Source organism: Coccidioides posadasii, chromosome 4 (genome assembly GCF_018416015.2).
Source record: "Coccidioides posadasii str. Silveira chromosome 4, complete sequence".
Taxonomy (NCBI): Eukaryota; Fungi; Ascomycota; class Eurotiomycetes; order Onygenales; family Onygenaceae; genus Coccidioides; species Coccidioides posadasii.
The window spans coordinates 1,775,475-1,800,914 of NC_089410.1; the positions used below are offsets into that span (position 1 = coordinate 1,775,475).

Here is a 25,440-nt window from a genome sequence, read left to right on the forward strand (position 1 = left end):
GAAAGCGGATATCAAGATGCTAAAGGTATCCAGAAAATATTATTTAGAAGATGGGCCAAAGAAGTTTGGGCACCAGTTGGTATGTTGCTTTGATGGATATCATTGTTCCATCTCTTCAATTATTGGCCTTGTTGTTATGGGTTTATTCCCCATTAACCTATCCAAGACATCTGTATCGCCTCCGGACCACCGGGTGCCCTCACTTTCACCATTGGAAGAACCAGGGCTTCTGTCACTACTAGCCTCAGACTCATCATCCGATTTCTGTTCCAGGACTCCAAGGCCGAGATTCTAGGGTCTAGATATCAGCTCAACACTCTTTCGACAGATACAAGGAAGCACCGCTGACCATCTCAATGTACTGATCGGTCCTTCGACCTTCACCATCGGCGCGATCATTGACGTCCTCACTATCGTCGTGAATTTCGGCACTCATTACTTTTCCTGCAGCAATGTCTCTTTCGAGAGTGTCATTCGCAGCTCTGAGAGCGGGGAGAAATGCCGCGAGACGCGCTGATAGGTCGGAAGTAGGGATGCGATACATAGGAGGTTTAGGGCGTGTGAGTATTATAGGCTCGTTTTCCTCATCTTCGCTCGGTACTGAATGTACAGCGTCGCCGTTGGGCGCGACAGGACTTAAATCATCACGATCGCGGCGACCACTCGACGATGATGAGAAAGCCGAATAAGAAGTAGGAGCTAAAGAGGAGGAAGAAGGGGAACTTGGCGAGCTTAGCTCGTGTGAGCCGGTGTTGTGGGAGGATGCACCGCTGTTATCGCTGTTTGTCGAAACGCTGCGATTAGAGGAGTCGGGTCTGGGCCTTTTTGGGCTTGAATCGGACTCGTCGGTTTCGGGAGGGCGTTTGTTCGATGATCTCGACATGGTATTTATCGAGATACGGAGTTCTGGGATGCAATGGTAGCCCGAGACTAGCGGCGAAGATCAGACGTTTGCAGCTTGTTTGACTTTTGAAGCTCCTGGCGGGATTTGTGTCGGGGGCGATGTAGCAACCAAAATTGGCTTTTGAACGGTATGAAAGCTTCACATGGATCAAACCGTCGAACAAGATAACTTCTGTCTCGCGTTGATCATCCGCAAACAGCTAATGCCCTTGAATATTCGAGGTTGTAAAACCGTTGCGACGCATGAAAAGTTTTGAGAAATCGACTACGGTACTCCGTAAACTCTCTGTAGTGCGACAATCTGACATCATTCGATTCTGCTGTCCAATCTTAGCGGGCGCTCAAGGGAACCAGATCATATGATAACAACGGAGTACTGTACCTAACGTAGTGGATTTTTAGGAACATATTTTTTACGGTGCCTCCCGCTAGCGTTGACGAAACTTCAGCGAGACGGCTCGCTCAGTCACAGCGGCGCGAGTTACAAACTCCGCCGTCGCCGCAGTCGAGACGCCCTCTCAGTTCACATATTCCTTCTGGAAGGGCTCACGGTCTTCCAAAAAAGAAATTTATGAAATTGATCACGTGAATGACCAACAGGCCTTGTGGCGTAATTGGCAACGCGTCTGACTACGAATCAGGAGACTGCAGGTTCGAGCCCTGCCAAGGTCAATGCCTTTTTTCCTTTTTTTTTTTTTTTTTCCCTCGAGTTCTCGGGTTTTGCTCGTCTTTGAACCTTGGCATGGCAGTGGTAAGTATCCGTGGTTCTGTACGGAGAAGTGCGGAAGGGATCCGCATGGTAACTGGCCAAAGCCTAATCTCCGCATTCAGTAGGGAGGAGCAACCATCCCCATAACTAAACCCCCCGAACTCATACCAAGCCTACCCTGATTGGCCTTGGATGTCCGGAATGAGAGTGAAGGGGGTTCTTTGGCGCTATAAAGTGAAGGCCTAATCATTGCCGTTTAACTTGCATACAAATCCAAGTGTGCTCACCGGCTAGAAGGCGCGCTGTTCTTCGGACTTGGGGCGGCGGGGCTCATAGCCCGTTGACTAACAAGTTCATACATAGTTACTTAACCGCCGTGTCTGGGGTTGACCGCGCCTCTTTCAACTCCTCACAATCTGGGGTATTAACTGCCCGCTCCGGCATCAATGCTTCAGCATCCCATGAAATGTGGATCTGCTTCGATCCTATCCCAGCTTCAACTAGCTTAACACTGTGCTGTGTTTAGGTGGCTGCTGAATTTTTGCTTATTTGGAAGAGCCGCAGGCTGACTTCTCTCATTTACGAGTGTGATGCTGGGTGCACAGCCATCAACTAGCACAGCAGATTACAAACATCCCGGCAAATGGTGTGGACCGCGTGTATCCTGAAAACATCTCCCTTTCTCCTTTGGTCCTAGATAGTTTGAGCTTGAGTCTCTTCTACCTGGAAAAAGAAAACAGCTGCCGAAAGCCCATCTCCGGCCATTTTTCTTTTTCCAGCTGCAAATTCCAAAAAATGCCCTCGTCCACCATGAGCAATCCGAGCATTAGAACCACAGGCCCAGATTTGCAGCCGGACGAGAGTAACGACGACACGAAATCCCCCGCAACCCGCAAATCCCTCCACCAGAATATTATTGGCAAACTGCGGCCGCTTCCTTTTCAGTACCGATGGGTAGTATGGTACGAAAAGCAGGTGGAGTCAACCAACTACGACGAGAGACTATATCTGCTACATGGGGATGTTGCGGATATCGCTACCTTTTACCGAGTATACAACAATTATCCTTGGGATAAAGTCAAGCTGCGAGATTCAGTACATATTTTCAGAAAAGGAACGAAGCCAATATGGGAGGACCCCGAGAACGCGAACGGCGGGTGTTGGACTTTCCAGGTCCCCAAGGCGAAATGCCACGCCTTCTTTCACGAACTAGCCATTCTCTGCATGGCGAATGAACTACAAGCCGCCGTGCAAGGAGGTAAGTCGCGAGCTGTTTTGCATTTCAAAGAGCCTTAAAGATTTATATCAAGCACAACAAATCTAACTTGTTCTTCCTCTTTTTTTTTTCGACCTCCCTAGAGCACGATCATGTTCTGGGCGTGTCTTCCTCCGTCCGTTTCAAAACCCACCTCATCTCTGTCTGGAACAAAGCCGGTAGAAATGAAAAATCCATCCGAATACTTGGGGAGACAATCATCGAGCGCCTTTCCCCCGAACTACGACCGGCCTCGTCAAAAACGTATTACTATAAACGGCATGACGAGCATGACGGGTATGAAGCTGCCATGAAAGCTGCCATGAAGAACAAAGAGGAGAGTAATAATGCCACAAATAAAGAGACCAGCCAATGTCCATCAAAGGACCCCGGCGGCGGGGATGAAGCTGGGAAGTAAAATAAAATGAAAGTGTCAGTTTGGAGATTCTCGTACACTCTGGGGGCTTAATGATTGTTGAAATTGAGAGGGACTCTTTCTTTTATGCGAGGATGAGGCATTCCGATAGATTTATGTTGCGCCTTGCGGCACCTTGGCTAACGTGTATTTGACGACTAGCGTTCATGGTTCGGTTCCTGAAGTTGGCATTTACTTCCGCTACAATCTGCAATGAAGCATGACAACAAATTGGGACCAAATTCCTTCTCCATACCAATCTATCCATCAGACGTTAACAGTGCCCATTACACACATGACTAGGGTATATACCAAAAAGCTGAAACGAAAACGATGAAGGCGGGAGTCAACAACTTGAACCGGCCCAACTATTCGTAGGAAATATGCGCCGCGCAAATATGCACCTTGAACCCAAGCAAAAAATCAAGTTTCGATGATTATCCATCAGCAGAGAGTGTACAGAAAATCATTCCTAGCGGCTCCGGCTTCTCCGTCTACTCCTGCGATCATCTTTATCAACACTCGAGCCACGGACTGAACTCGCACTGCCAACGACAGAGCCACCACCAGGGATATACCGATCTATCCGGCTTCGATCGTGATCGCGCTCGCGATCTCTATCCCAGTCTCTGTCCCGATCACGGGACCGATCACGAACGCGGTCCCTATCGGACCATGTTCTGTCCCGCTCCGGTGAGCGAACCCTTCGTTTAGGCGAGCGACTTCGAGTAGAGGTCGGTGGCACATAGCGGTCAATATCGAGCTGGTTAGGCGATCTAGATCGACGAGATAGTCGCCTGCGGGACTCAGAGCGGTCTCTCTCCTCCCGGCCCCTGCGTGTCAGGGAGCGAGAGCGGGAACGAACCCGAGACCTTGATCTTCGACGCCGTGAACGTGAACGTGACCGCGAATGAGAGTAAGCGCGGGGACGATAGCTACGGTCACTTCGATCCCAGTCTCGATCCCGATCCCGATCCCGGTTCCTATCTCGGTCTCTATCTCTATCCCTCTCCCTATCTCGGTCTCTATCCCTATCCCTCCCTCTTTCCTTATCCTGATCTCTGTCGTTTTCCCTTTCTCTTTCTCTTTCTCTCTCCTTGTCCCTATCCCTCTCCCTGTCCCTGTCCCTGTCCCGGTCCCGATTGAAGTCCCTATCTGAGTCTTTCTCTCTTTCCCCTTCTCTATCGTGAGGCCGATAGCCGTCGCCTCGATCTCGATCCCGGATAGGCGTTCGGCTCCGGGCACGACTCCTCCTCCGCGTATCTGACCGATCATCTCGATCATGTCTCTCACGTGATGGTCGATATAGGTCCATCTCACGATCTCTTCTCTCAGAATCTCTCCTGTCAGAGTCCCTCCAACGATATCGGTCATCTTCATAGCGCGACGATCGCCTAGTTCGCGACCTGCTTCTGGAATCATCACGTTGTCGGCCTCGGTACCTGTCGTACCGATCTTCAGTAGCTTCTCGTATTGTATGATCAGATGCTCGTTCTGTTTTTGGACGAGAAGGGATGCTGGTTCGTGTTTGCGCCTGATGTGGTGCTTGGGCTTGTTGCTCTTCCATCTCCAACGCTTCTGCTTTCTCAAAATCAAATTCAGGACGTTGCCGGGATTTGGCGGCAAGCTCCTTCCCCTCCTTGAGAAGAAGTTCTAGAGCTTCGTCTTCCAAAGCCTTTTCGTCCACAGGTGCGGGAGGTTGAGAGGGTTCCCTTGGGGTATCGGACCGTTCCTTTTTGGGTGTTCGCTCAGATTTTACATCACGATTCCAATCTCTATCACGGTCTCTCCCACGGTCGCGATCGCGCTCGTCACGGCGTCGATCGTCTTCTCTTTCACGTTCTCTTTCTCTCTCTCGTTCCCTTTCGCGCTCCTCGCGCCTGCGTTCTCGGTGCTCTCTCTCTTCTTCATCTCGTCGCCTTCTCCGCTCTTCGCGCTCTTTTTCTCTTTGTTCTTCAAGTTTCCTTTCCTCTTCGCGCCGCTTCTCGCGCTCGACACGACGCTTTTCCTCGCGCTCTTCACGTTCTTTTCGTTCAGCTTCCTTTTGCTGTCTCCGGAGCTCTCTTTGTCTCTGTCGTTCTTCTGCTTCAGCCTTGGCGCGTTCTTCTTCGAGTTTTTTCTTCATTTCTAGTTCCTTCAATCTTGCTTCTTCCCTCTCCTGCCTCTTAGCTTCTACCAAACGGGCGTATTCCTCATCTGTAGTATTGCCCTTTCGTTGCTCTGCCGTAGCAATCTCCTCGCCCACTTCCTGCCGACGAATACTTCTAAGGGTGTCGAGGATTTCCTCAAGACAGTTGGCAGACAATGCATCTATTGCGTTTTCTACACTCTTGTAGAGATCGCTTCGATCCACAGCGCCTTCTATAAGCGTAGCAGCTTTACCCCTCTCGCGGGATAATAGCGAAGGGTCACGTTCAATTTCAGATTCCGCCATTTCAATTAAAGATACGATAAAAGACTTCTTCGCCTCCTATAAAGAAACGTATCGGAATTCAGTAACTAGTTGCGCTGGCTAGATCTAATGCATTGGTTGTCTCTGGACTTACACTATCATTATTGAATTCAGCCCATATTTTCTTCCGCGCAGCATCAAATCCGCCCTTCTTCTTGAAAGAGTAAAGCAAATTATCAATGGCTGCGCGCTGGCCAGGAGAGATCGGCAGCTCCGAAGCTTTGAACTTTTTCCGATAGACATTGCCGATTTCTTCTCCCGACCGCTTCGTACCAGTCATTTCAATATCGGACGTAGCCATCGCTACAAATATCCGGGGAGGGTGACTGTAAGGGGAAGGATTCCACATTGCCAGGCCTTGCTGGCTGCATGCGCCGGTGTGGCAGCTCAAGCTTCCAGAGCGCGACGGATACGGATAAAGGTTCCCCCAGTTCCGACAGTCCTTCCCGACGAAGGGCTGGTGTGCAACGCATCCGGCCCAGGCGACGACATCATCCCGAATCAAAACGCTCAGGACTCAATTGCGGCCCTCGCTAAGGGAAAACCCCAATAAAAATCAGAGGCCAGAGGATACTGGTCGCCCGCCTTCTCTTCCTGTACATTACATTGAGACCATATCACGCCTACTATCCGCACATCTCACTTTGGTCGCTCCGCATCAACCACATTCTAACCCACCATGCCTGTGCATAAGGTGCTTTTTTGGAGCGGTTTCGGTACGCAACCTTGTATTCTGTGCATAATCTTGCAAAATCACAGTTAATTGCTTCGCTGTTATTACCTAAGTTCACATACACCGTGCACTATATCCCCCGCTGTATAATAGCCGATGCCTGACATATTCTTCTATAGGTATTGCCGTCCGTCTCTGGCAGCTCGGTATCGAAATGCGCCCCTTCTTTAACAGAGAATCTTTATGGGTTTACCCACTTTTTGCGACCGTCGGCGGAAGCTTTGGATACTGGCTTGAAGGGGTGGAATCGAGACAATTGAAAATGCTCGCAGATAGAAAAGAGATGCTTTTGGAAAAACGACGAAGAAGAGCCGAGAGAGAGGCTGGCGAGCCAGGGTTGAGCAAGATAGAAGAGGGCGGAATGCTGGCCAGCACTTCGTAAACAATACTTGGGTGAATTCGATTGAGACCCAGGTGGCAATACAATCTTGACGCGGCTGGTCGGGTCCGATAGAGTATAAGGGACGGAGACGCAGAGAAAAAGGACAGGATGTCCAAAAATATAACGAATGGTTCGGTTCCGTGGAGGCATGAAGAAAAGGACTCTGGCATGTTCTCTGCGATTTTACAATTGGTTCAATTCTGTCAATTCCACTATGTTTTCCGAGAAACCCCCAAAGGATGGTATGAAAAATAGATGTAAAATAACTACATTTTAACCTTGCATCCCTTTTCAGTTCTCGTTCATTGTTTTCAAATGCCAAAACCCGAGGAAACTGAGCTTATAAAACACCATTTTATTGGATACGGCACCTTTAAAGTCTCAGTCACCTCATCTTAGCATGTAGGAGCTGTTCCAACGTTGTGCAGCGAAGCGTCTTCTGTAGCATCCGTGTCCTTCGGATTCTGCTTCTCCTTACCCTTACTCTTCAGTGCGGGCTCGATCCTCCCTTCTGCGTCCTTCCCATCCCCATATGCAACGTCTTCTCTGTGAACTTTTCTCTTTGGCGAGTTGGGCGGATCCATCTTCACCTCCTTGCCGACCTTCTCTGCTTCGTTCCGTACTTCCTCCTTTCCATCACCTGTTTTGCCTCTTTGCGTATTTTCAAACTCTTCATCGGAATTTTCGCCCATTGACATTTTTTCGACAACCCTCATGGTCAGACGCTGCTTATGAAGAATGTCGACAACCTCCTCGCGTTCTGCTTCGCTTGCCCCACTAATGGACACAAAATTGGGTATACCATGGTAGAAATGCTTGATAATTCCCCATTCCATGGCATGACTGATAGGACGGCAGCACCCACCAGGGCAGAAACAACCTTTAAAATCCATGTAAATATGTTCTAACTGCAGGCGCTGGCGAATGAATGTTAGGGTTCGGCCCCAAAGAAGATCATTGAGCCTTGCAATGTCTTTCTCATGGGCTGAATCCAGAAAAGTGGGAGTGGTATCGGTCGTATAGTCTGAAGAGAAAGAATGGGTGCTTGCTTCGGCGCCCTGGCAGTGGACTTCCACTTTGCATTCATTTCCATCTGTATCTTCGACATGTTGTGCCGGTCCATTCTCGCTTCCCATATTGATTTCGGCGTCATGACCTTCGGTGCCGTCACCCTCATCGTCCCATTTGGTATTGTCTCCACTACCCTTGCCAACTATGTATTCCTCCGCACCTGCGAGACGTGCACTGACAGCAAAGATCTTCTTTGCAGCCGGTTTGCCAGCAGGGAACTTATCCTCTTGACGCGTTATAGTCTGACCCATCATCTCCAACTGAACACGAAACACACCAGTGAGATAATGGAAGTCGCAAATATCAAATATGATTTCCACATGGCGAATAAGCTTGATGTTTTGCGCGAGGCGCGGGTATTTCTGAATCATGCAGAGTAGAAAGTCCGGGACGACGATCGAAAACTTATTTTCTTTATAGAACACTAGAGCTGCTTCCTCGTAAATCTGTTTACAGACACGTAAAACAGCGAGATTTGGTGTCTCGTACTTTTCCTGCTCACCATTGCCCGACCTGAAGCACGTTGGGACAAATGGCTTGATGAAGACACGCTCCGGAACAAGAGCGAAATGATATATCTTTTGACGCATGTTTAATGGTAAGGTCAAAAAGCAATGCTTTTGTACAACAGCAGGTCTTTCAATTAAGTTTTCGTTATCAGTTTCCTTGATAAGAGACTGTGGAGCCATGATGGTTGTGAATCATGGCCACATAGCTTTGTACGAGAGGCTTGGAAGAAAAGGAAGATGAATGAGAGTTTGTCGTGTAAGAAATGTTAGGAGATTGGCCTGAATTCACTTCTCTTGGATCGCCACAGCAACTGGCACTTGATGATGACGGTGATATGTTGTTTACCCATAGCAGGAACTAACTGTTGAGAGGATAGTGCAAAAGAGAAGAGTTGGCAGGAGAAGTCTTGTCACATTATCAGGATTTGACATGGAAGCATCTCGAAGCTTTTAGTGCACTTTCAAAATGTAAACATAGGCTGAAACATATTATAGCAGCCACATAGAACAAATAGACACAATAAACATTGCTTCAAGGGTATCATGGTATGCTGTGGGAAGAACCAATTGAATAGCTTGAATCCAATGCTTGCAGAAAGATCACAGTTGTTCAACATTTAACTGAATGGAGACCTCCCATTTCTGGCCTCCAGATCCATATCCTCCTCCGAGTCGTTCCTTGATCATACTTGAGATCCGCTCCCGCAGTTTGGTAAGGCTATCTTCCGGTCCAGCGACCCTAAGTTTGAGATTTGCCATGCAAAGCCCATAATGGACCTGCCAGAATTTGGCTTCTTCGACTCCTGAGACTGATGGGTGAGACGCGATGTCTTTCATCAGACTTGAAACTCCCCGTCCTGAGTATGACATCAAAAGCATAGATCCAAGAGTAGCCACAAGTCTTATCCCTAGAGCGCACATTGACATAGCAACTGCCAGAGCAAAGGCCCTGTCCATCCACGTGTAGATAGTCACAGACAAAAGAGGAAGCAGCAGCAACAGAGAGGAGCATGAGAGCGTTAGGAAATGTGCCGGATTGCTGAGTAAAGAAGGCAACGACTCAATGTATGCAAAGCGCATTGCTTTTCCAATCCTTGCATGGTTTTTAAGGCCAATGGCGGATATGATAGTGGCTAAAAGAGCAAGAAGCGCAGTGATATCAATACTCCCGGAGGAAACACGTCCATGAGAATGTGGACGATGGGACCCTGAACCCGAAGTCTCTAGGAGATGAGTGATAGCGTGAGATATGAGATCTCCGCCCATGAAAAAGAGCAAAACAGAAAGGGCAAAGCCGGCGACCACCTCAGCACGTTCAAGGCCAAACGGGTGACGGACAGTCGATCGCCTCCAGACTTCAAAATTCCCAAGGACGTCGACAGCGACGCAAAGCATGGCTCCCAATGAGTCGAAAAGTAATAGATGTGAAAGTCCAGTCATGGCCATAGATCCATGAGCACTCCACAGTGTATTTCCGGCAACTGCCATATGGCATAAGCTCCACCAAAAGCGGACCTTTTGCTCTTTAGACATACTGCCACGGCATTCTTTTAATGTCGGAATAGGCAACGAGTTGGGGAGTGCCAGCGGTGCTCTTGGAGGCGGCTCGAGGAATATCTGATGAGATACGCTGCTGTGCTTGTATTTGTGGCCACGACGCTGCCCTACGCCCTGTGTCGAGGTTAGCTGAATTCGGTGACCGTTGATAAGCTCAGCCTTACGGATTTCACGACTGGAGTTTTCGCAAGAGCGGTCGGCTTAAAATTGAAGGGCCCCGAAATATCCTGGCTGGCTCGTCTCTGTGGATTCCAAGCGGGATCTGAGAAAAGATTTTCGCATTAGCCCCTGCTTGCCATAGGTCGAACTAGCCGTATCCCATACCTCCAGATGGAAACGTGTCGACCATGGGGGAAAGGGCATCGCGAGAGAACGAAGCTGTCATCGGAGTCGCCAAAGAAGAGCCAACTGAATTAGCAGTCGCGGGTTCGTCAGATGGAGGAGTGGGAGTCCGTGGAGGGACGGGGATTGAGGGATTCGAAGCCATGGCTGATGAAGGCTGAGGATGGTGCAAATCCTTCTTCCATGGGAACAAGAGTAAAAGCAAGAATCATCCAGTTGTTATTGCCATGCTCAACGCGATTACATCAATTCATAGAGGGAAATTGTTTTGTTCTGTTGTCTTGTTGTCGTATTCATGATACATTGGTCTAGCAATCCCAGGTGAAAGCATATTTGGTGGAATGCGTTCACAGACGCGCCTTTCCACATCTCAACCACCATTTGTTGTTCCTGCATACAGACTTCTCGCCACCATCCGGCCTCAAATTTGGCGCTGGCAATGGATTTTCATTTCAGAACAAGGGATAAGGCTTCCATGGTTTCTGTTGGTTGCTGTTCATGGATAGCCGCCGTGCCTTTCTCGTCTTCCTTCTCCTGTTCTTCCTCTTCACCGCGCCAGATCCGCACCCCCGACCGCCGGTGTCCAAGGAGGAGCTCCAAAAGCAAATAACTGACGAACAGCGCGCGTTGTCCTGGCTCAACTCTTCAAGGTATGGGGATTTAAATAGCCAGAACGATCGCTGGCTGCCGCTCGCCGGATTAACAAAGGACGACGGGTACGCATGGGGCCTCCTCCCTGTGGTGCAAACTCGAGCCAGGAAACAACTACATTCTATCCTTCATACCTACAGGATATCGGTCCCGGAGCTCTCTTTAGCTCAGTCCCATGATCTCACTCCCGAATCCAACCTGACGGGCTTGATTCTCCCTGTGTACCGAAATGTCACTGGCAGGGTGCGGGGCGATTGGGTACGGTGGAGGGAACCAGAGCTCGCCCATCGCCCAAACCTGAACTTGACGTCCATAGCAACAAAGCATGACTACTTCACACATGAGTTTGGGCGCAATATCACTGCAAATGATGGGCGACTCGTCCTTGACTTTCAAGGGGAGGAAGGTGGCAAGGCCTTGGATGTGAACGGCGTTTCCGTCAGAGATATCAGAGCTCGCATGTTAGTGGAGATGAACGATGCCCTCGGCGACAGTTGGGTTGTGCCGCTGTTTGGGATACACTTCCCGGCGACAGGGGCAATCGTGTTGACCACTACGAGCGAGAAGTTTGCTGGCATTACGGCTCTGCCTCATTTCGCTTTGTCCAGAGACAGTTTCCAAACCTCTCGCCGATTGCTTAACAAGACCCTCTCTGATGCTCTGGAATTAAAGCGGACCCAGCCAGAACGATACTTGCCTTGGTCGTCTTTGCCCTATGACGGGGAGACAGCGGCATTTCCGACTCCTAAATGCGAATATATCGTTTATATCCAGCAGCATCCTGTCGTAATTGGAGCTACAACTGCCCAGACGTCTATACTAAATGCTATTGAAAATGAACTTCGATTTCCTAAAGGCGCTCCTATTCCAAATCCACCCCCAATCGTGATGTCGGCTGCTATGATTTCTCCTGACTGTGGCTTCTTCCTTGAGTCTAAGGGACCTCCAGTCTATACCCCTCAGGATGAACTTTATCTTTCGGGTCTAAAGCGTGAGGAGTATTCTAAATATGCGAAACGATTCATTGTTATTATTGCTGGCATTTTTATTCTGCATATCAATCTGCTTATGCGGCAGATGAAAGAATCGTCCACCCCATCAACGCGAAGCCGAGTAAGCTTTTTTACGATTGCGGTGATGTCAATGGGAGACGCTCTGCTGATATCCTTCGTATTGGTTCAACTCTGGTCAGAGGCTTCGTTTCTATTAATCACCGCTACTTCATTTTTAGCCTTTTTCTCCATCAGCTTTCTAGGAATGAAGTTCCAGATTGAGATATGGACAATCCAGGAGCCCGAGCGAAGAGAGGCGCTCTCTAGTTCTGGCTCTTCTCAAACTTCTTCCACTCAGCCAGGTTCCCTTCCCGCACCGGCTACTAATCCAAGCCCGCGTGACACCGGTGCCACTCCAATCATCCTTCCTCCAGATCAGGACAGTCCCTCAGATGAGACACCCCCAAATCAAAGGCAGGCCAACAGCGAACCCGGTGTCAGCGCAGGGGCAATGTATACACGGTTTTACTTTACACTTTTCAGCTTGTTTTTCCTCTCCTCGTGGGCGACTTTCTGGCCAACTCGCCTTGCTGCGATATACGCGGATATTCTCATCTTTATCTACCTTTCTTTCTGGATACCCCAGATATATCGAAATATCATGCGCAATTGTCGGAAAGCGCTTCGGTGGGAGTTCGTGATTGGGGAAAGCATGTTGCGTATTTTCCCCTTTACGTACTTCTACCTGTTTCCCCGCAACGCCGTGTTAACGACGTTTAGCTCGGCTGAACTGTTCGCTTTTGCTTCGTGGATTTGGATTCAAAACTGGGTGCTCGTTAGCCAAGATATTCTCGGCCCAAGATTCTTTGTCCCAAAGACTTGGGTTCCACCAGCATACGATTATCACCCAATACTGCGAGATGCATCTGCTAGTGGATCAGGTGAAGATTTGGAATCTGGTGATATCCTACCTCTAAGTTCACTCCGAGCAGAACAGCGGGACGGTCCTGAAAACTCGCGAGACAACGACAAACAAGGCAACAAGGACCGGAAAAGAAAGGTTTTCGACTGCGCCATATGCATGCAGGACATCGACGTGCCTGTCCTCTTAACCCCTGGAAGCGGAGCAAGCAGTTCAGGGACTAGTGTGACCGAAAGTGCCACAAATCTTCTGAGTCGGCGTACATATATGGTTACCCCGTGCCGCCATATTTTCCATAGTTCGTGCTTGGAGACTTGGATGAGACTGCGACTGCAGTGTCCAATATGTCGAGAATCGATTCCTCCCGTATAACAGCTATGTACATACTATGATCTCTCCTTGCATTGTTACAGTGACATCTGATTGACACACTCTGCACATATTGATCGAGAATAAATAAAGCCGTGAAAAGGACGAAGCTAGGCAAAGCTCGGCCTAGAGACAGATGCCCTAGGATGACGGGGGTCGATAAGCTTTCATGCTTAGGGCTACACAGGAAACGACGCTTTTGCTGCCGTCCTCAGTAGTCGCGTCGATAACATGCGCCATGGTCTTAGCGGCAAATTTGGCCTAGACTGACAGTCGATCTACGGAATACATAGACGTCTACACTCGCAAAATCTAGGCCGAAGTTGCCCCTGAGGCTTCTAGTGAGAATTTGATGGGAGGCTCGACTATGGGTAACCATTTGGTTCACATCCATAATTCTAATCGCTGTCACATGACCTCGCCTCGAGTGAATCCGCTCCAGAGGGAAATTCATGCTCTCCATGAAGACACTGCGATATAGCGGGGAAGCAAGCTGGGAATACAAACCGGCGTCAAGTTATTTAGGCGAGATTTTAGAGTTGAATTTGAGGGCGAAGAAGGGGATTATGGCAACTAGATTGCATTTGTACGGAGTACCGCGCTCGGGTTTTAATATGAGATATTTCTTGTGAATAATGTTGCTCCTCGGAATGTGAGCTCGCCTTTTCTATCGTGATGTAGCGTTGGTACTACTCCATCGCTCTAGCGACTGCTTTCATTTACGGCGTTTGGGGTCGATGGATTGCAGCCTCCATCAAACTCAGCAGCCGAGTTCGTCTGCACTTCAATGCCCATTTTCCAGAAGGTGAGATGACTCGGCTTCAATTCCGCGAAATTGAACATTTCAACTTAAATAATTAAGAGCCACCACTCTCCTGGAAGTAACATGTTTCTTCGGCAGATGAGAGGCTCCAGACTCCCTGTTGGAATCGCTCTCTCCCGAGTCCGGTTCCTCAACGTCGAGGAAACGTTTTGTCACGATTCCAGCAATGGCCCCATTGTGACAAGGATAACCCGATCCCAACTGTTAGCACGTCGTATTCCGTACCCCCCCCCTTTTTTTTTTTTTTTTTTTTTTTTTTTTTTTTTTCGCCCCCATAGCTCTGATGGCAACCATCAATCATGGACCTGTCAGGAGCGTCGCATGGATGTGCTGAAACAGTTCCCGGTTTATCCGCCAATGAGCCCTGTTACCAACCAAACTAGTGAGCATTTCCGTCCTCTGGCGTGTTGCAAAGACTGTTGGACCCACGCCTTCCCCTTGGCACAGAGTTGAAGCCGCTGCCTGAGTAGTAGGGTGGATAGCAATTGATTGCGCTGCTGGGTGAAGCCTTGGGCCACATCTTGAGTCGATACCTGTACGGAGTACGGAGTACGGGCTAGAGGTTTTCTTTTTACTTTTGTCCCTTTTGTCTCTTGGTTTTTTTTCCCGTGCTGATTCTCGTGAAACTTGATGGTGATCCTCTCTTCATCTACAAGTGAACAGAATGTTGTTACTATGGCAGCTCTGTTTTCTTGTGTTTAACTCCCTCCAGGCTGTCCGAGCACAGTTCATCGAGCCGCCTAAACCAGATGGCAGCAGACAATATAGACTTGGCGAAACAGTCACCCTGCGTTGGGATGGAACAGATAGCTATAACATCCTATCGCTGGGGATTTATCAGCCAGATGTAAACGTGACAATTAGCTGGCTCATATGTACGCCATTTTCTCCACCTTGACATCTTGACGAGGTCGCTGAGAGAAATGAAGCTGGTTTACTCACTTTCGATTTACACAGCCGATACCGTAGATCGTCCGAAAAAGATCTCGTGGACGGTCGTCGACTACGGCTTCGATCTGACTCGCTCGAATTTATTCCAGTTCCTGATTGTTAACGGCACACGGTTTGGCGCTCCGATTGATTCGCCAAAGTTTAGCATTGTAAATGCCACTGACGACACGTCCGACACCACCACAACGTCATCATCAATAATGCCTTCGTCGACGACAGCGTCGCCACCAGTCACTTCAACCTCCGATTCAGAAGCAGACAATAGGAGCGACCGTGGCCTCGGGGCCGGACCTGCTGCCGGCATCGGGGTGGGTGTCACGGCAGCAGTTGGTGCAGTAATTGCTGCCGGATGGTGGTTATTTCGAAGACGGCGCCGGGCTGCTCAAGCCAACCTTGCCGCAGAGCCACTTTCAAGGGAATATATGCAATATGCGGTCAAACCAACAGCAGCGACACCACCACAAATGCTTGATTCACAGACGATTGTCCCAGCTGAACTACAGGGAAGTGATGACAGGCTAAGAGGCAGATAGAACTCTCCTGGATACTTCTCGATACATGTTTTGACAGCCAGCGAGCACGACAATGAGACCGCAAAAAGCCCTGCAGAAACTGATATATGTCATCACTCATCAACCGTAAAGCCCGCCTTGCATTTCAATATCCTTCCACATGCTCAGCGAGCAACAGTGAGCCGAATATGGTAGAGCAAGCTTCCAGGCTTACTCGTTGGTCTTTGGATCCATTTCTAATGATTTCCCTTCAAATTTCCGTTCGCAACCACTTAAACCAGTTATCTACATCTACTCGTTATGCGTCATTAGCGGAAACTATTGTCCAAATATGAATATAACACATTATTATGGAAGTACCCCGAAGTTTCCTATACAGTATCCATATCATGCCGCTTTAGCACAAGTTTCCAGCAGCTTATGTTATGCATACCAATGTCCATCCACGGGCTCCTCAACATTTTGCTCCTTTACACCAAAAGCAAGGTGACCCACGTCTTCACCCATATCTGAAAACTGTTGGTAGAATGATTCCGGCATCTTAACCACTCCCCAACGAAGTCGACTTTGCGCCATTTGAATCAATGCAACCTTCTCACTTGCTCCTATATCATCCTTGCAATCTAGCTCACCCTGCCTTTGCTCTTCGCCTGAGGGAGGCTGGGCGGATTCAAGCAGACTCTGCACCTCAAACGTCTCTAGCTGAGAGATCTTCTGCGTAAAGAACTTAGTTTTCGGTGAGGTGGCTTGGGGCCATTCTCTCAATGGAACCTGTTCATACCCGTCCTCTCTTTCGCTCCCAGCCAATGGCGACATTGAACCCGTTGCCGAAACTAAAGACAAATGACAAGCAGCGGATATCACCATCGAGTTGCTCCCCCCCAAGACCATGGGACCTTTCATCCTCTTGCTGCATAATATAAAAGGAATGGTGGCGAGAAAGCAGGCAATCAAGAGCACAACAAGGATCGATATTGTTGAGAAGCCAATACCAACGTAGGAATCATCGCTGAAACCAGAAACACGAGGCACAGGATCTGGCTGCACCGGATTGAAGTATTGATAAGATTTTTGTTCGACCAGAAAATAGCCTGTGAGCGATACAATATCAGTACGAATCCGCATATAAGGGGGCCCAGCAGAACGGATAACTCACCGCCCTCGAGAATGAATACATATAGCGTGTTTGATACTAACCAGTGCAGAAGTACACTGATGACAATCAAAGGGATACTGTACCGATATGGGAGCTGGAGTCGGTAGGTTGATATTTGTTGGCCTCGGGGGCGAGTGACACGAATTGGGTGGTATTTTTGGCTAAGTGAATTCCACTCTTTTTCAACACATAGTCTTGTGTACAATGCATTATACACAAAGTACGAAAAAGACAAAAGCAGTTGGGGTGCGTTAGCCAATATAATGGCGGGCAACAGTAATAGCCCTGAGGACCCTTCTGTATTTAGGAGGCCATTGTGTGGGCTATGAGAGAAGGCTTGCTGGCTAGAAAGCTGTTAACCTCGAGATTAAAGCGAAAGAAGGAAGGGGGTGTGCTTACCCGCCCTTGACGGGGTACGTGTTGTTTGCAGTCACAAACATGGCGACCAAGAAGATAATTACGCCTGTGAAAATAAAATAACTCCGCACCCATGCTGAAATTGGTATAGCTGAAAGCCATCGCCGATTTCTTCGGCGCCATTGCTGCGGCTGTGGTGGTGGTTCCTGTTGAGGTTGTATCGGTCTGGATGTCATGCTGCTCGAAGTCCTGTCTGCAACGAAACGATCCAGTGTGCATCTTGCCGCAGTTTTCTCCTCTGGCGCTGTGATGAACGAGACAATAGCATCTCCTGGCACGACCAGAGGATCCTCTGGAGGTGATGTTGCAAGGACCACTATACATAGGCATGTTTTCGTTATAAGGCAGACGACGACGATCAGCAGCACTTTGGTTGAGAGGCCGACTTTGCAAACTGGGTCGATCTCTTGAACTAAACAATATTTCAGGTCAAACTTCAAGGCATTTTGAGACTTAACTATCGGTCTTTTTGATTGCAAGCTGGCCTCAACAAACTCGTCCAGCAAAAAGTTAAAGCTATAATGTGGGTTGATCCTGTCTGCGGGAAGGACGTCGTATCCCCTATCAATTTGTCCGTAAGCACGGCTGCAGTTTTGAAAACATCCTGCAAAGCGATGCGTCCGTGGGTTAAGATCTGCCTCCGTGCTACACATAGAAGAAAACCAAAGAGAATTGCTTTCCGAAGCAGGGACATACGGGTCCCAAAATTGAGCAGCATTGCGAGACGGAGGTTCGAAGATGCCGTCTCGCGTCCAACCCAGACGTTTGTCTCTGCTGAACATGAAACTTGAGTTGTGGGACTCGACAACCATCACCACATCACCGTATTTAGTGCGCGCGGAGCAAAACTGATACTGTGATCGGCACTCGGGAACCTCGATGCGTTTCCAGCCGCGGGATTCTTTAGCCGTAGATGAAATTTTCTCAATCACTTCTGAATCATGGTCTAAGTAATCGGTAAGACTAACTGGTTGACCGTATCCCGTTACACCCGTAGCTGCACCAGCGGGCAAGAGCAATGCGCCTGGCGGGAAGTATTGGGCGCCATTGGCGAAGCCTTCTGACGCGATAGTAAGTTGCCACTTACTCCCTTGATAATCGGTGGTAAAGATGGCACTGTTGAAGAACAGATGGACTGGGATTGAGCTGAGGAAAAAGAGAAACGAGCATATCTTCTTAAAATTGGAGATGAAAAAGAGGTTTCTGATGGATGGAACGCCGACTTCAAGGGAGATGCTCTTCCTGTGGGCAGAATCCACTTCGCTCCGGGATGGAGAGCTCAAAACTTGCATGAAGAAGTTGGACGAGGCGAGTATTCCCGTGGAGAAGACATTGAGAAGTAGATGCAGCCATATGTTAGCTTTCTTGGTGGTGGCACAATTGCCTCTGAAGAGGATGACATTCCCGTTGATGGTGCCAAGTTTCGCGCTGCTCCAGGCCAGAAGAGCGATAGTCAAGAGAGTGAAAATGGATATACCCACCGTGTTGAGCACAGCTGCTTGTCGCCACCCGTTTTGACGATAGCGCCATGCCTTAGACAACAGCTGCTTCATCTGCCGTGTTTAACGCTGCCAGCCAGACAACAGACGTTTCTCAGCGTGTGGCATATATGCCAATCGACTGAAAGAAAAGAAGAGGTAGCGAAGCAAAGGAGGGAGGAAAAAAGAAATTCAATTTGAATCCCGCAAATGAAGAGACGGCCGCTCTCTCAACTTGCTCGAACTGCGCCTGTTAGCGCAGCTCAGGACAGGGCCTTGAATCGCTTGATTCAAGGGCTGACAGATTCCAACCAGGTCCCTCAACAAGGTCCAGGCGGCCAACAGCTAAGGATCGACATGTTTGGGCGGCCGAGATATTAGCAGTTTTGGCCGAGCAAGGCTGACTAGGGAGTCATCCCAGCCAATTATGATGGTAAAAAAAGAAAGCTGCATTACGTTCCAGGTTCAAGGCTTCGAAATAATTTAGCCTTCAGAATGGCTGGGGATTGTAGGAGCGGATTTCTTGAAGTTGATGTGTGCCGTGGACCTAGCAGGGCTGTGAACCGTTTAAAGTTTCGCACTGCTTAAGTACTTAGATACGTAGACGCTCTGTACGGAGGACGCGACGATGAAATTAGCTGGGAATATTGATGCGGCTTTGCGCAAATTTTCCTTTGGGTGGTAGGATTAGGATGTAGAATCTGTTGAAGATGTATGTACAGAACGTCGTGTATGCAGCGTAGTTAGACGAGATAGAAGCAAAATAGCAACCAGCTCGAATCGCTCCCAGTTCTACGCTCTTTCAGCCCGAGGGTTAGAGCATTTAGTACAAGATCATGTAAATCATAGACAAAGAGAACGTAGAACAACGACTTATACTTCGACATTTCACGCAATGGACGTCGAGGGATGGAAGAGTGTTGAGACGATAGCCGGCGAATTCCAGCAATCGATAATGCGAGGGACGACCATTCCTTGTGGGCTTTTCTAGTCCTTTTTATTTTTATTTTTATTTTTATTTTTTTTTTTTAAACAAACGACACAAACGGGGAGACCATAAATGAGGTGCATGCATCTCAGGACAATCGGCAATGAAAAGAAGTTCGCAGCCTACTCCTCTTCCTCCAAGGAAGCTTTATAAGCGGCCTCATTCATCAATCCTTCCAATTCAGTCTGGTCGGTGACCTTGATCTTGACGAACCAACCGTCAGCCTCAGGAGAGTCGTTGACGATCTTTGGTTTCTCCTCCAACGCAGTGTTGGTCTCAACGACGGTACCAGAGACCGGAGACATGATATCGGAAGCAGACTTTACCGATTCCACTGCGCCAATGGTTTCTCCAGAACTGACTTCGGATTCAACAGCGGGAAGTTCGACGAAGACAACATCTCCTAGGGACTTGGCAGCGTAGTGGGTGATACCAACAGTGGCTAGAGAGGAATGTTAGAGAGGGATGGAGAGGCAGGGACGTCATTAGAGGGCGGATTTAGCCGTACCGGTAGTGTTATCTGCGGACAACTCGACCCATTCATGCTGCTCGGTGTATTTCTTCGCCTGGCCTGATAGTCAATCGAGTCAGCAAAAATCGTTACCAAGGTTGAAGCGCATCTGGCGGTGTTATGCGGCGAACGTTGTGAGAAATGAACCAGAGGGAAAGATAAAGTCATGGGTCAATTATGCTATACGTACAGAAAGCACTCTGTGAAAAGCCCCTCCTGGTATTATAGAATGCATTCCAAGAGGGAGCGGCATAGCGGAGGGGAGAAGAGCACACTCGGACCTTGGGAGCTGCCGCAAAGGCACTCCACAGCGGGTTCACAATTCGAACGGCAGCCGACGACATTCTGATGGCGCAATTGAGATACACTGGGAAATGAATTGATCACAATGGGATTGAATTTTTCTTTTTTGTTTTCACTCTCTGGTGAGTAACAATGTTTTGTTGTGTCGATGCAAGGATGCTTATCTGCACACATCAAACAGCCGCTCTTATCCTTCTCATGGAGCTGGGGACATTGGTAATACCAATACCTGACCTGACAAGTTGCCTGTACTCTAAACTGCAACGAGATACACGGGAGAAATTCAAGTACCATATGTCCCAAATAAATTATAATAACGGAATTGATACAATTATCTGAAAATTAAATACAGCGTCTCTCAACCCTCAATCTTCATCTTCTTCACCGTCCAAACCCGCCCTCCGCCACCTAGTCCATCTTCTCACGTTTCAACAATGCTATACGAACTAATTGCAATTGTACGTTCGCAGTCCATACTGCTTCCATCTCCCAGAATCCGAAGATCTCTAACTGTCATCTTCGCAGGTCCGTCCGGGCAGTCTCAATGAAGTAAAAGAGTAAGCTCTCAACTCTCTTTACACGTCTCCCTAAAATCCCGCCCATCCCCCCCGATAAAAAGGAGCTCACCCAACACCTGTCTTTAGAATTGCCCGCACCGCCGGTCTCCAAGTCCTCCGCTCCGGCGGCGTCGTTCGCGGCTTCACAAACTGGGGTGCTTTCCGCCTCCCACACCCCACCACCAAGCATCAAGCACAATACACCACAGGCTACCACTTCATAATGCGCTTCGACAGTTCTGGGCCCGTGCAGCAGGAAGTCCGTCGCACGCTGGGGTTGGATCCCCGGATGATCCGATTTTCCGTGGTCAAGTTGGGTTCGACGCTGGAAGAGATCAAAGATGTGGAGGGTAAAGTGAAGTGGAATGATAGACAGAGACTGCAGGACCACATCTAGGGGATCCGTGTTCACCCGGTGGACGGGCAAAAGTGTGAAAACTGTCGGTGGTGGGAGATATGGGTCTTTTGCGACTGTCGTTATGATATACACATTTTGGCCGTGGGGGCTCACTGGCGTTTTGAAGAGTCGCATTGCATTCTTTTTTGTGTCTGTTTCTCGATTTCGACGACAAACGGGGTTCTTGTATACCAATTTTATGCTGGGATATGGCGGTCCATAGGTGGACTATGTACTATAGAACTTTTCTTCTTACTCTGGCTCAAAAGCGCCTTGCATTTCAACGGAGTGTTGCATTGATCCCAACGCCGAATCCGGTATCTCCATTTTCTTCCTCGATGCCATGCGATAGCAGGCAAACAAAAATAGTGGTACAGTGTTCCGACTCTATACTCGGAGCATTAAAAAAAGACAATGGAAAAGAAAGACTATACGCAGAGAAGAGAGAATATTTCTCATCAGAAGCGAGGGCCGCCCGAATTTCATCCGTTAGTTGCAAGAATAGAAAGATATGGAACGAAACCACCTGTATATGGCCCAAAAAAGAACAATTGACGCCATTCAAAATGTGATAAGTCCCTGGTATATAATATGGCAAAAGCAAAGTAAAGGAAGACAGTTGAAGAAATGCAAAGTGCTTTAACGGAAAAGAAACAAGTAAGTAAAGGATGGTTAAGTTGTTGTGATCCTAAAAGAGACGCCAACTTTTCGCTCTCTCTTTCGATAGTGAGCCTCGCTGCTGGGGATTCGGTTTGCTCCTTCCCTCCAGCTGTCTTAAACTCTCAATCTTCTGTAACACTAGCTCAAGCATCTCTTTTTTCTGAATTATATCCAAATGACGACGAATCCGCGGGTCTTCGCGCGCAAATCGCTCAACTTCTGCGTCGGAGAGATGGCGACCGAGCTTCAAGTCCAGTTCACGAGGGAAATGGTAGTAGAATTCGGAAAGAAGCTCCACGTTGAGGAAAAGGACGGCTGTGGCGGTGAGTTTGTCGGCAACAACGTCGAGGAATATTTCCGGACAGTAATATTTGTTCTTCTTAGAAGCGCATTGCTTTGAACGAACAGCCAAGAGCCGCATCTTTATGATATCGGCCCTGTCTCGAAGGAAGGCACCCTCTCGACCTAATATTACGTGAGCTCACATCCCAAAGTCAACTAGGAACGAGGCGAAGATACAAACCTTTTTGTATCAGGGCAGCACTGAATCCGCCTGCTCCCCCAGTACCATCACCTTCAACTTGAACATCGCCTCTTCGCACTTTGTCAACAAAGTTCATGACGTCTTTGAGTTTACGTTTTCCCACCGAGTCTTCAACATGCTTCAATGCCGATTCGCAAGCCTTTAGCTCTTCTTTCAATACCTTACCGACATTCTCTCGGCCTTTTGTCCATTCAAAGTCATCAACTTCGATTTCGTACTTGTATGGTTTGATACAATTCTCAACCTGATCGCTCGTGCTAAAAAATCGGTCATTCAGGATGCTCGTAGTGGCATCTCCAATGGCCTTTTGAGCGTATGGATGTGAAGCAAATGTGGAGCAGGCGATCAAATCATCGACGCGATTCTGCAACGCATTTGCCACAACAGTAGTGGCCAGTCGTCCAATCCCCAATTTTGTCAAGGCTGAGGACGAAGCATCCAACTTTCTGTGCCAATAGAGAGACTCTGGATCGGCTTTCGGTAGGTCTGTAAGGGGATCGGGATCAGGAAGGGGAGGTGATAAGTCATCGATGGGTCGATTCCAATATCTCTGAGCAAGAATATCCATCACACGCTGGTCTAGATGAGCTTTCAGCAATTCTCGCACCTGTGGGCGGCCGAAACTTTCAGTGAATTCTTTAAATGAATGCTTGAAACTGTCCAGGCTTTCCGCAAGGTACGACTCTGCGCTCAGGGGCCGGTCATTGTACTGAACTTTGAATTCATATGTCGCCTCCTCCAGCTCCTGCGACACCGCATCCCGTGTACTGGCCAAATTTGCCGCCATGGTCTGCTCCAAAACACGCATCAATTTCTTTCTCAATGTTGTTGTCCCAACTAAGACCTCAGCGCCAGGTCCAAACTGCTGAGGGTGGTTGCCGAAATACGTATTCTCATTCTTGACAATGGCATTGGTTAAATTACCAGAACCTCTTGAGAATAATCCCGAAGTAGGAGGAATTCGTGAGATTATTCCCACGTATCCCAATCGCAGGGGGTATTTCTTATCTGTGAGTATACTGGCCCCTCTATCGGGATCGACAAGATCCATCTTCGTAACAACTCCGATTGTACGTTCTCCTCGTGGATCAACACGACGACTAGCTCTTAGTGCTGTCGAGTTTGCGAGGTCAACGTCTGCTGCAGAAATTGCGAGAATGATGTTGGGTCCTTGGATATACTTGTCACAAAGATCGGAAATCTTTTGCTTCAGTTCCGCCGGCTGGTCGCGGCCGGCAACTTGAATATAACCAGGTAAGTCGATAAGAGATAAATCGGGCACGTGGGGTGAGTATATTGAAAGCTGAATAGGATCATCTGCGACGCAATCTTTCTCCGGTACCGCCAGGTTTAGCTCTGTCAAAGTACGCTGGATGAGGCTGAAATCAGTGATTTTGCCAAGACCCAGAGCTGGAAACTCTCCATATTCAGCCTGAGAGTTTGGTGTATTGATCAGAGTCAATTCAATAGGTCTCCTCGTCACCATATTCAATCCTTTGGGGAGGAACTCATGTCCAACAATGGCCTCTAAAACCGAACTTTTCCCGGAGGACTGTGAACCAATAACAACGATAGAAGGGAGGGTGAGAGAGTTTGATTGCCCGATGCGTTGAAGCATGTTTCGGATTTCGATCATCTTCCTCGTCAGAGTCATCATTTGCTCGTCCACTGCTCGCCGCCCTTCCGCAACATCGTCGTCTGTCGAATCGTACCCGAGAGCTGAGCCGGTCGTCGCGCCTGCCACCCCAGCGGCACCAATTCTGCTCTTTTTAGGGCCACCACTTCCACCAGCTCCATCGCTACCGGACCCGCCGCCGTTTTTCTCAGCATGCTCCTCCAATCGAAGGATCTTCTGTGCCCACTCGGGCAACTCGATCCCTTCCGTCGTCCTCTCCCATCCTCTCTGGGTCTGTTCTGCTACTCCTTGGATACCCTGAATAGCGCTAGATGCAATTCCTCCAGCCGTTTCGCCAGCAGTTTTAAAAAAATCAATGACATAATTCCCCGCCTCTGGGATATTGTAAATGCACGGGTTAGCCCCATCGCCATGTATTTCCACATCGCCTTCTGCATGAGAAAAGGGAATAACGTACGAGAAGCCTGATACTGCAAATACGCCAACCCCGCAATCATCGCTCCACCAAACATCGCCGGAACCCGCACTAACTTCATCGCCAACTTTGGAATGATCCTCGCAAACGAGATCGTCCGCACGGCGGGGACATTATGTATCCAATTCTGCCGGATCACCGAGGGGAGGCGTGCACGTAGGTAATATCCATTTCCCTGCGTGCGTAGGAGCCCGCCGGACTGAATACCGCCTGCATGATGGAGACGTCGGGCGGCCAAAGCGCTTCTCCTAGATAACAGCGCGGAGCTGCGGGAGAGTAGTCTCCCACTCATGATTTCTTTCTCATGTGTCTATGGGATATGCAAGCGTGTAGCAGTGATACGCGTCAACTGGGCCCGTGTATCGTTTGAAGCATGCCGGCTTCTGGCTCGAGAAACCGCGTTCGACGCTTTTGGGTGGTGCCAAAAATGCCGAGACATCTGGAGTATCTGACTAATCAAGTATTATTTAAACTAACTAACTAGCCATATATGTACTAGCATAAACCTTACCCTGCTGGAGAGACGTTCACGTGACACGGGTTGCATCACGACATTCGAAGCTCCGATTTGCACCACGCAGAGGAGTCACCAATAAATGCGAAGGGCCGGGGACGGAGGACAAGAGGTTTGAAAAAGAGATTAAACCATCTGGTTATTCTTGTCTCTTCTCTCTATAAGATCCCTCGATTCTCTTCCAAATCTACTTTTCTGCGAGCCAGAAAGCCTGCTGAATATTGTGCATTAGGAGCTTTACCTGTGTGTTGGCAAT

The 25,440-nt window shown here is 48.7% G+C and overlaps 12 protein-coding genes and 1 non-coding gene across 13 annotated transcripts; 6 read left to right on the forward strand and 7 right to left on the reverse strand.

The window, feature by feature from the left end:
- Positions 1 to 77: 77 nt before the first annotated feature.
- D8B26_007425 (uncharacterized protein) lies at positions 78 to 1,119 on the reverse strand. Its single transcript, XM_066125536.1, has 2 exons — positions 350 to 1,119; positions 78 to 291 (listed from the first exon to the last, which is right to left on the reverse strand). Exons 1-2 carry the CDS (start codon positions 881 to 883, stop codon positions 100 to 102), a joined length of 726 nt encoding a protein of 241 aa, XP_065981619.1. The 5' UTR covers positions 884 to 1,119; the 3' UTR covers positions 78 to 99.
- Positions 1,120 to 1,502: 383 nt separating this feature from the next.
- On the forward strand, positions 1,503 to 1,575 carry D8B26_007426. Its single transcript has one exon. It is a non-coding gene; the product is annotated as a tRNA-Arg (tRNA).
- Positions 1,576 to 2,362: 787 nt separating this feature from the next.
- On the forward strand, positions 2,363 to 3,534 carry D8B26_007427 (uncharacterized protein). The gene is made up of 2 exons (XM_003066961.2): positions 2,363 to 2,870; positions 2,972 to 3,534. Exons 1-2 carry the CDS (start codon positions 2,408 to 2,410, stop codon positions 3,283 to 3,285), a joined length of 777 nt encoding a protein of 258 aa, XP_003067007.1. The 5' UTR covers positions 2,363 to 2,407; the 3' UTR covers positions 3,286 to 3,534.
- A 220-nt stretch (positions 3,535 to 3,754) lies between these two features.
- D8B26_007428 (uncharacterized protein) lies at positions 3,755 to 6,035 on the reverse strand (the record flags this gene model as incomplete). The annotated part of the gene is made up of 2 exons (XM_066125537.1): positions 3,755 to 5,752; positions 5,829 to 6,035. The coding sequence occupies 2 exons, from the start codon at positions 6,033 to 6,035 to the stop codon at positions 3,755 to 3,757; spliced, it is 2,205 nt and encodes a 734-aa protein (XP_065981620.1).
- A 378-nt stretch (positions 6,036 to 6,413) lies between these two features.
- D8B26_007429 (uncharacterized protein) lies at positions 6,414 to 6,849 on the forward strand (the record flags this gene model as incomplete). Its single annotated transcript, XM_003066963.2, has 2 exons — positions 6,414 to 6,450; positions 6,587 to 6,849. The coding sequence occupies 2 exons, from the start codon at positions 6,414 to 6,416 to the stop codon at positions 6,847 to 6,849; spliced, it is 300 nt and encodes a 99-aa protein (XP_003067009.1).
- Positions 6,850 to 7,244: 395 nt separating this feature from the next.
- On the reverse strand, positions 7,245 to 8,609 carry D8B26_007430 (uncharacterized protein; the record flags this gene model as incomplete). The annotated part of the gene is made up of 1 exon (XM_003066964.2): positions 7,245 to 8,609. The coding sequence occupies one exon, from the start codon at positions 8,607 to 8,609 to the stop codon at positions 7,245 to 7,247; it is 1,365 nt and encodes a 454-aa protein (XP_003067010.2).
- A 360-nt stretch (positions 8,610 to 8,969) lies between these two features.
- On the reverse strand, positions 8,970 to 10,473 carry ZRG17 (Endoplasmic reticulum zinc transporter; the record flags this gene model as incomplete). The annotated part of the gene is made up of 3 exons (XM_003066965.2): positions 8,970 to 10,100; positions 10,151 to 10,248; positions 10,311 to 10,473. The coding sequence occupies 3 exons, from the start codon at positions 10,471 to 10,473 to the stop codon at positions 9,030 to 9,032; spliced, it is 1,332 nt and encodes a 443-aa protein (XP_003067011.1). The 3' UTR covers positions 8,970 to 9,029.
- Positions 10,474 to 10,826: 353 nt separating this feature from the next.
- D8B26_007432 (uncharacterized protein) lies at positions 10,827 to 13,265 on the forward strand (the record flags this gene model as incomplete). The annotated part of the gene is made up of 1 exon (XM_003066966.2): positions 10,827 to 13,265. One exon carries the CDS (start codon positions 10,827 to 10,829, stop codon positions 13,263 to 13,265), a length of 2,439 nt encoding a protein of 812 aa, XP_003067012.2.
- Positions 13,266 to 14,749: 1,484 nt separating this feature from the next.
- D8B26_007433 (uncharacterized protein) lies at positions 14,750 to 15,569 on the forward strand (the record flags this gene model as incomplete). Its single annotated transcript, XM_003066967.2, has 2 exons — positions 14,750 to 14,960; positions 15,043 to 15,569. The coding sequence occupies 2 exons, from the start codon at positions 14,750 to 14,752 to the stop codon at positions 15,567 to 15,569; spliced, it is 738 nt and encodes a 245-aa protein (XP_003067013.2).
- Positions 15,570 to 15,896: 327 nt separating this feature from the next.
- On the reverse strand, positions 15,897 to 18,698 carry D8B26_007434 (uncharacterized protein). Its single transcript, XM_066125538.1, has 4 exons — positions 18,090 to 18,698; positions 17,104 to 18,022; positions 16,705 to 17,048; positions 15,897 to 16,639 (listed from the first exon to the last, which is right to left on the reverse strand). The coding sequence occupies exons 2-4, from the start codon at positions 17,931 to 17,933 to the stop codon at positions 15,972 to 15,974; spliced, it is 1,842 nt and encodes a 613-aa protein (XP_065981621.1). The 5' UTR covers positions 17,934 to 18,022; positions 18,090 to 18,698; the 3' UTR covers positions 15,897 to 15,971.
- A 540-nt stretch (positions 18,699 to 19,238) lies between these two features.
- On the reverse strand, positions 19,239 to 20,561 carry GCV3 (glycine cleavage system H-protein subunit). Its single transcript, XM_003066969.2, has 3 exons — positions 20,289 to 20,561; positions 20,096 to 20,158; positions 19,239 to 20,029 (listed from the first exon to the last, which is right to left on the reverse strand). The coding sequence occupies exons 1-3, from the start codon at positions 20,440 to 20,442 to the stop codon at positions 19,710 to 19,712; spliced, it is 537 nt and encodes a 178-aa protein (XP_003067015.2). The 5' UTR covers positions 20,443 to 20,561; the 3' UTR covers positions 19,239 to 19,709.
- Positions 20,562 to 20,753: 192 nt separating this feature from the next.
- On the forward strand, positions 20,754 to 21,834 carry D8B26_007436 (mitochondrial 37S ribosomal protein bS6m). Its single transcript, XM_003066970.2, has 3 exons — positions 20,754 to 20,859; positions 20,927 to 20,958; positions 21,046 to 21,834. The coding sequence occupies exons 1-3, from the start codon at positions 20,836 to 20,838 to the stop codon at positions 21,353 to 21,355; spliced, it is 366 nt and encodes a 121-aa protein (XP_003067016.2). The 5' UTR covers positions 20,754 to 20,835; the 3' UTR covers positions 21,356 to 21,834.
- Positions 21,826 to 25,128, reverse strand: MGM1 (dynamin-like GTPase mgm1). The gene is made up of 3 exons (XM_003066971.2): positions 24,653 to 25,128; positions 22,539 to 24,569; positions 21,826 to 22,480 (listed from the first exon to the last, which is right to left on the reverse strand). Exons 1-3 carry the CDS (start codon positions 24,960 to 24,962, stop codon positions 22,044 to 22,046), a joined length of 2,778 nt encoding a protein of 925 aa, XP_003067017.2. The 5' UTR covers positions 24,963 to 25,128; the 3' UTR covers positions 21,826 to 22,043.
- Positions 25,129 to 25,440: the final 312 nt, after the last annotated feature.

What these genes read in the sequence shown, in the direction of transcription:
- GCV3 (XM_003066969.2), bottom strand. Translation starts at nt 20,442, where the DNA reads ATGTCGTCGGCTGCCGTTCGAATTGTGAACCCGCTGTGGAGTGCCTTT. An exon ending in CTTTTCACAGAGTGCTTTCT is followed by an intron (nt 20,159 to 20,288) that starts GTACGTATAGCA and finishes ATTGACTATCAG; the next exon opens with GCCAGGCGAAGAAATACACC. An exon ending in GTCCGCAGATAACACTACCG is followed by an intron (nt 20,030 to 20,095) that starts GTACGGCTAAAT and finishes ATTCCTCTCTAG; the next exon opens with CCACTGTTGGTATCACCCAC.
- D8B26_007434 (XM_066125538.1), bottom strand. Translation starts at nt 17,933, where the DNA reads ATGGTTGTCGAGTCCCACAACTCAAGTTTCATGTTCAGCAGAGACAAA. An exon ending in ACGTACCCCGTCAAGGGCGG is followed by an intron (nt 17,049 to 17,103) that starts GTAAGCACACCC and finishes ACAGCTTTCTAG; the next exon opens with CCAGCAAGCCTTCTCTCATA. An exon ending in TGTATTCATTCTCGAGGGCG is followed by an intron (nt 16,640 to 16,704) that starts GTGAGTTATCCG and finishes TATCGCTCACAG; the next exon opens with GCTATTTTCTGGTCGAACAA.
- D8B26_007436 (XM_003066970.2), top strand. Translation starts at nt 20,836, where the DNA reads ATGCTATACGAACTAATTGCAATT. An exon ending in TATACGAACTAATTGCAATT is followed by an intron (nt 20,860 to 20,926) that starts GTACGTTCGCAG and finishes TCATCTTCGCAG; the next exon opens with GTCCGTCCGGGCAGTCTCAA. An exon ending in AGTCTCAATGAAGTAAAAGA is followed by an intron (nt 20,959 to 21,045) that starts GTAAGCTCTCAA and finishes ACCTGTCTTTAG; the next exon opens with AATTGCCCGCACCGCCGGTC.
- MGM1 (XM_003066971.2), bottom strand. Translation starts at nt 24,962, where the DNA reads ATGAGTGGGAGACTACTCTCCCGCAGCTCCGCGCTGTTATCTAGGAGA. An exon ending in TTTGCAGTATCAGGCTTCTC is followed by an intron (nt 24,570 to 24,652) that starts GTACGTTATTCC and finishes ACAATATCCCAG; the next exon opens with AGGCGGGGAATTATGTCATT. An exon ending in TGCTGCCCTGATACAAAAAG is followed by an intron (nt 22,481 to 22,538) that starts GTTTGTATCTTC and finishes ACGTAATATTAG; the next exon opens with GTCGAGAGGGTGCCTTCCTT.
- D8B26_007427 (XM_003066961.2), top strand. Translation starts at nt 2,408, where the DNA reads ATGCCCTCGTCCACCATGAGCAATCCGAGCATTAGAACCACAGGCCCA. An exon ending in ACAAGCCGCCGTGCAAGGAG is followed by an intron (nt 2,871 to 2,971) that starts GTAAGTCGCGAG and finishes CGACCTCCCTAG; the next exon opens with AGCACGATCATGTTCTGGGC.
- D8B26_007425 (XM_066125536.1), bottom strand. Translation starts at nt 883, where the DNA reads ATGTCGAGATCATCGAACAAACGCCCTCCCGAAACCGACGAGTCCGAT. An exon ending in CCGATCAGTACATTGAGATG is followed by an intron (nt 292 to 349) that starts GTCAGCGGTGCT and finishes TCTAGACCCTAG; the next exon opens with AATCTCGGCCTTGGAGTCCT.